Consider the following 7,224-nt stretch of genomic DNA (forward strand, 5'->3'; position numbering starts at 1 on the left):
GTGCATAAACCAAGAGGTATTTCTACAGATTCAAAGAGGAGAGGGAGAGAGAACCAACAGATATTCTACACAACAGACGCTGGACAAAAGACAATTCAGCTTCTGCAGAATCACACACACGAGCCTATGAAAGATGAAGAAGTAACTTGATGACAGGCTAAGTACCAGCGCAGGAGAAAACACCTGACACCAGAGCACCATGCAAGACAGACAAGGATAACAAGATCTGGCGGGCAGAAGTTTGACTTAACCTTCTTAGATGGAAATAAACCACTTTTTTGGCATAGTGTAATTATGAACTGTATAACCACCAAGGTATGCACGCTTCCCCAGAGGCTGGTTCCTTTAAGTTAGTATGTGCTCTTACTGAAGTGCATTTAACTATCATTTCAGCCTTAGGCTAGCATATTTGAGGAAAAGCTGCTCCTGATGCATGCTACAAACACACAAGCTCACAGTGTTCTTTTGTGACCTAAACCACTCCCCCTGAATAACCCAGGCTTGCCCAGGATTATGGAAACCACAACGCTGACCGTCAGCAGGCAGACTACAGAGGATTTAGATCCTAAGGATGAAAAAACAGGCTGATGCAGAGAAGGGACAAAACAACTTGTCAGCTGGAAGTTGTCAGACAGAATAATTGTCAAGTAAAGGCTTTGAGCAGGCTAAGCTTATACCCAAGAGATTATCTTTTCTGTCTGACTTCTACAAGATGAACATCACTAATCTTGACTGGGAATTCTTAGATTTTTCTTAGGCGTATTTTCCACCACTGATGCTGATTTTCTATAGGCTTCTCCTTGTTTTGGGGGAGAGGAGGGGAAAGATAATCACACAGTCATGCTGGCAGTGCCAACAAGTAGCATATTTTAATCTTCCTACTGGGTAGAACTGGTCAAATGCACAAGTTAACTGAACAGGCTCTTTGTAAGGTGTTTAAACGGAGCTGGTGGTGGTGGTACTGGGAATACGCTGCAGGGGACAGAAAAGGACTGCTGGAATCATTTATGTAGAAGTGAAAGATTAGTCTAAACTGTTCAAACGCAGACCTGACAACCTTGTCAGAAACTTGATTAAAGAAAGATGAGAAGTAGGACACTACCACCAGGTTACTAATTATGCAGGAAAAGCAGTAGGCTGAGCAGAGGTACGACACATACCGTGAGTTAAAAGACTGGGTAACACGACTGGAGGGTGATACACTCTGAGAGAGGCTTCCAGGAGAAAGATGATATTAGAACTGCATTACCACCTGCTGAGAAATCTCAGGGATGCCAAGAACCAGGAAATGTCAGGGTAACTGGAGACTTCAACTGCCTCCACACAGACTGGGTAGCTGTCACACCCCGCCGCCTGCCAAAAACCAATTTTCTACTTGCCATGAATGACTACTCCATGGAACAATTAATCAGGAACCCACAAGGAAAGGCGATTCATGATTTGGTCTTAGGCAGCGCTGCTAAGGTATAGCTGAAAATGTTAGTTATCACTTGCCTGCTCTAGCCATGACTTTGGCATGCATCAATTTAACATCCTTCCAGGAGCAATAATATCATAATGGCTTTTAGTTCAAGAAGAGAAACACATAAAAAATAAAGAAGTGTGTTAAGCAAAAAGAACAAGCTGAGACGTAAAATATTAATGGGCAACAGAGAGATGATTTGAAGATGATGTTGGGGAAAGAAAAATTCAACAAATGTACACAAACCATCAAAAAAGATTTCAGAAAGATCACAGAAGTCAAAACAATTAAAGAAAAGCATCATCAAAGATATTAGAAGGCAAGATCCTTCAGAAAAATGAAGGCCAAATAAAGACAGGAAAAAAACTGGTAGGTTAAAAGCCACAAAAGCAGCCTCCTTGCACCCAAATGAAAATTTGAGAAACGTTTTAAAAAAAGCATGAGTAGTTAAAAAATAAATCCCTTTACAGATATTCCAGGATATTTATAGGGCCAAGGGATGATCAAGTCACAAAACAAACAGAGACTGTAACACCACAGCAAAACCCCATGCATTTAGTTTTGCACGTGTATTCACCATGGAGGTATTTGGGGAGGCTGCCACCCTGAACCTCTTTAAGGAAATGCATTGGAAGTTATCATAGACTGGGTGGTCAGGAAGAAACCCCACAAAACCAAGCTATGCTTGCACAGCAACAGCTTGCCAGGACCAGCAAGCATTCACCCAGGAATTGTAAAGGACATCAAGAAACGCCCAAACTAATAGCTGCTCCAGGTAGCAGACTTGCCTTAAAACTGTATGAATACCATGAAGAAAAAAAAAAAAACCAAAATCAAATATGACTCCTGATTTAAAAAGCATTTCAAGGGCATCAGAGGGATCGCAGAACAGGAAGTCTGATATGTGCATTAGGCAGATGGGTAAAAAACGCTAATGGAATCAGTGAATGCATGGGTACATGCAATAAGCTGGAGGGTTAATTTGGCCTTGGTAAAGGGAAGTTGTGCCTCAAAATCTGTTAGTGACATTTGAGCCCAGGGAAAGGGAAATGCAGTTGATATATTCTACCTGGATTTTCAGAAGCCATCTGACTAGATCCCCCACTGAAAATTTCTAAAGAAACCAAGATAAATTGGGATAAAGGAAAAGGTCCCTGCAGACAGAAAATTCTCGAGATACAGGATAGAGTAGGAATCCATTTTTCCAACAGGAGGAGAAATCCTACGCAGAACTGAGCTGGGCTTGTGCTGCTCAACATTATTCATAAGTTATCTGGGAAGGGACAAAAAAATAGCATGATGATAAAGTTTACTGACGCAAGAAGCTATCTGGGATAGCTAAAAATGAAAGGCAACTTAAAAATTTCCCTATACGCCATATGACCAGCTGGCAAAAATATCAGATGAAATGCAGTGTTGGTCATGTTTCTGCATATGCATGGCTGTGCAATCTTAAACTTACTTACATAGTAGCAGCCTCTAAAATAACTATGAGCATTCTGGAAGAAAGCCCCAAGACATCAGTTTACTGTTTAGCAGCACTCAGAAAAAGCAAAATGAATGCCAGTGACTCTTAGAAGACAGGAGACATTATAGCACTATACAAATTCAAGTTGCTCCTACATTTTGAACGCTAGCTACAGTTTCCACCACTGCTCTCCATCTCTAGAAATACCCAGAAGTATAAAGAAAGGTGGCAAAACTTAGAAGAGATATGAACAGATTCCACCTGAAAACTTAAGTAAACTAGGACTCTCCACCTCGGAAAAGACAAAGATGGCATGAGGAAGGATGTGAGGGGCATTAAGATCAAAGGGGTGAAGATGTAGTAAGTATTCATGGTCTCATCTAATGCAAAAATCAGAAAGCAGCGTCTGTTCACGAGACATCTTCAAGAAGAATCCCCCTCACTCCAAAGACAAAAATTTCCACACAGCGTGTGCTACTTCCCATAGGAAATTCTGGATGCTAAAGATTTATAGGAAGAAATCCACATTCAGCATTACTGGCACAAGTCATCCAATAAAAGGCAAAAAAAAGAAGCAAGCAATACTGTAAAAACAGTACTGAAACATGGTTGAAGTCAAGCACACTTTAGAGTCTTAGCTGACTCCACTCTTCAAGATCACATATATCTCTGGAGATCATATATATAAGTAAATACATAAAACTCAACATAAAGGCAAGGCTTCCCCATAGCAAATACACAACAAAGACAAGGCATTCAGGTTTTAGAATAAGGTAAGTTTGCCCCAGTCTACCTTGTTCTACTTCTTCCAGCTGTCCTGGCACATCCATCAGTCAAAAGCCCTGCCTTCATAACCCGTTTGCGACAACAACTCTACTATCTTTGTTACATTGAAGCAAAAAAAGCCGTCCACACAGTGAGGGCATGCTCAAGGAGAGCAATCAATAGGACAGAGCTGAGCAACTTAAATGACTGTCAAGTAGTTTAATAAGCTTGAGGCAACACCTTTCTGTACATTCACGTCACTGTCAGCACTTTGACGTGCTCTAATCAAAAGTGCGAGTGCACAGAGTAATCCTGTCAACACCTTCTAGGCTCACACAGGATGACAGTGATCAACGTATAGTAATCAGCGTAATGAGGAGACTGAAGTCTTCTCAGACACGACAATCCCAGCCCAGCCCAGGCTGCACCTCCGCCCTTGTTCGCCCCATACCTGTCCAGGTCATAGAGAGTGTGGGAGTTCTCAATGACCACCTCCACGCCAGCCTCCTTGGCCAGTTTGACGATAGCTGCATCCCTCTCCTTACCAAACGGCTCTGAGTCATATTCAAAGGTGAGACGAGTGACTCCCCATTCCTGCAAGAAACACAATACACACAGCTGTCAAAGAGAAGACTTTCTAACCAGCACAATTATGAATGAGGATGTCAAAATTCCTGGCCAGCATTTAAGTCCTGGAAGCTTAGAAATTGTTGCTGTGAGGAACAGCAGCCTGGAGTTGAGATAACCAAAGAATCAACAATTTTATCAGTTCTATCAAACATCGCATCTGCTGTGCAGTTTCCTATATGCCAGGTTTAAAATACATAAGAAGAGGTTTGAGTTCTTCTCTATTAACGTTCTTAGGTTACAGCTCAGTCCCTAAGCCTAACAACACCTTGTTTTGTCGCACATGCTGTCTAAAAGTAACCCTACCAACCTGTTCCAGCATTTGCAGAGAAAGCATTTCAGAGAACTCTTTCAACACAAGTTCTGCTCAAAAAATGTATTTTCATGTGGAGACTGTCACCAAGAAAAACCAATACACTCTATTTTTTTTTTTCCAATGTCTCTTTAAAGCCGTAACATAACAGAGGACCAATGTCCAACCCAAACAGCAAAAAACAGGGTAGTGGGAAGTGCAGAACAAAGGATGGCAACCAAGTGAATTTTCTGGTCGGCACAGTAGAGTATGACACTGCAATTCAGTTTTAAATTAAAGTCCTGCCTTTGGGGAGTTATTTCACACTAGTCCTGCCATGCACCTATTCTGTATCTTCACACCTTTAATAGATCCCTCACAGATTACATGGAAAAGGCCTTATGAAATAGCATTCAGCCTCTTCCAGGCTTTTCCAGAGCACAGTTTGCTCTCAGAGACCATGGCCTAGTTTTCATCAGAAAATGAATCCTATGAGAAGAGGTTTAACGGTTTCCACAGCGACCCTCCTGAGACATCCATCAAGCAGAGCAGCAGCCCACAGATTTGTTTAGCAAACACTTTAGTCAAACACAGCCAGAAATCTATAGACACACTTAAAAAAAACCCTCACACAACTAAGATGTTAATCACATTCTCAAAGTGAGACAGTCTAAGTCACTTCTGTATATACAGGACAGTCTTTTCCACCCTGGAATCAGAAACAAAGCACAAAGAACAGATGTGATTAGTTCACTAAAGACCATTAAAAAATCATACCAAAGATGGGAAAGGGAATTTAGAAGTAGAAAACAAGTGTACAAGCCCCCTTCTTTTCTAAACTTTCCAATTCAAGTCTAAAATTAGTATTAGGAAGGATAGAGAACTAAAGCAGTTATGTACCATTGCATGTGCATCTCTCAGGTCCTCCACTCCTTTTTCAAAATAAGAACACGACAGTATCTGTAACTCAGAGCAGGGGTCAAACAGACATGTTCCAGGCTTTGCCCTGCTCCTGTGTGATTTAATAGCTTCATTTAAAACTTTTCTTTCTTTTATAAGAAATACAGCATCAGCCAGAATGGCTTTGGTCTTGAAGAAACGTACATTACTGCCTTGAAGGAAAAGAATGGAATAAAAAAAACATTTAAGGCTAACAGATTTCAGGTAAGAATACAAACCTTCACACTCAGGTATTTCCTACACTTTAGAGAAGCCCACCACTCTATGTGCTACAGTAGCATGCAGGAAGCAGAGCACAACCACCAGAAAACAGTAAACTGTATGACAGTAAATTGCTGCAGATATACAAAAGAGAAGTCATGACTGACTTATCTCTTACTATCCAGCCTATAGCAAAGAAAAACTGTAGGGGAAAAACAAAACCCACACCAAAGGGATTGTGAGCAAACTCCAGTGAACAAACGACACACTTTTTTTTTTTTTTGACAGAAGAGGTAAAATTACAGATGTTTGTTCAGAGGAAGTGAGACAAAAAACCTCTGCAAAGGTTAACACAGAGCTAACAAGTACGCTTCTTCTCATGATACTCATGCATAATAGTGCCTTTGCAGCTAATGTTATCAACAGCATAGCTCGGCTACCGGCAGCAAGAGCAGAAATTATATTAGGTCTAAGTGTTGCATTACCACATGTGACATAACTCTCCTCTCCACAACAGCTGACAGCAAGGCATGAGCTGCTGCTAACTCACTGTTCAGTGCAGCAGCTCTGGAGAGGCCTGAATTCCCATGAAAGCCATACATTTGCCATGTAATAGCATAAAAGACTCCCCACATTCTTTTCAGCTCTGTTACGGCACATCCAAGATACTCATTAACTCATCTGCCCAGGCAAAACAGACTGCAGCAAAAAGCAGGTCTGGCTGATTCCACAACCATCTCTCAAACCTCAGACTGCCAACTGCTTTTTGTTCTTTGACCAAAGTGGGCATTTTTCTCCAACAAAGTTTTAATCATCCCGTGAATACCCTGAACTGAAATAAAGAGGGCATGGACTACTACTAGCCAGAACTTATTGGCAGATCAAAAGACAAAAGTAATCCAGACTCTGAAAAGGCTAAAAGCAGCACATAGTTTGTGTCATGTGTTAAGACCCAGAAGCCAAAATAAACCAGTTCCCCTTCTGACCTGCATAGTCCAATTCCCCTCCCCAGTACTGGCCTCCACCAGGAAATACACATCAGAACCATCTAGAGCAGGAGTGTATAGATTCAAGTTTACCTCTCCGTCTCAGCAGTGGGCCTACTGCAGGCTTTGGAGACACTAGTTCTATCAACTGTACGTAAGGTACACTCCACATGACAAACCCAACTCATAAGACTTTAGCAAACCATGTTTTTTTCCTTTAGATTGTCACTCTAGCAAAGACACTATCAAAAAGCTTCAAAAACAATGGCAAATACAATCTTAGAGCAGGACAGAGAAGAATTATACTGCTTGAGGAACCTTGATATTCAAGGAGATGCTCTTGCCAGCCCTGCCTCTCTCACAATCTGCAGCACTGACATATCACTTTAGAAATGTATCCCACTAATCCATCATCGCCCACCAAGGTCACTGCATATTCCACTGTCCTAAATCATCAGCAGGA

General features: G+C 41.4%; 1 protein-coding gene across 5 annotated transcripts in view; it reads right to left on the minus strand.

The window, feature by feature from the left end:
* The window catches only part of CRY2 (cryptochrome circadian regulator 2), a 21,808-nt gene that overhangs the window by 11,369 nt on the left and 3,215 nt on the right, over window positions 1–7,224 (minus strand). For all 5 annotated transcript variants that reach the window (XM_035902909.1, XM_009647632.2, XM_035902908.1 and 2 more), the window contains exon 3: window positions 4,147–4,289. In XM_035902909.1, the coding sequence (XP_035758802.1) occupies window positions 4,147–4,289 (143 nt within the window). The remainder of the gene's footprint in view (window positions 1–4,146; window positions 4,290–7,224) is intronic.

This window comes from Egretta garzetta, unplaced genomic scaffold (genome assembly GCF_000687185.1).
Source record: "Egretta garzetta isolate BGI_Z169 unplaced genomic scaffold, ASM68718v1 scaffold329, whole genome shotgun sequence".
NCBI lineage: Eukaryota > Metazoa > Chordata > Aves > Pelecaniformes > Ardeidae > Egretta > Egretta garzetta.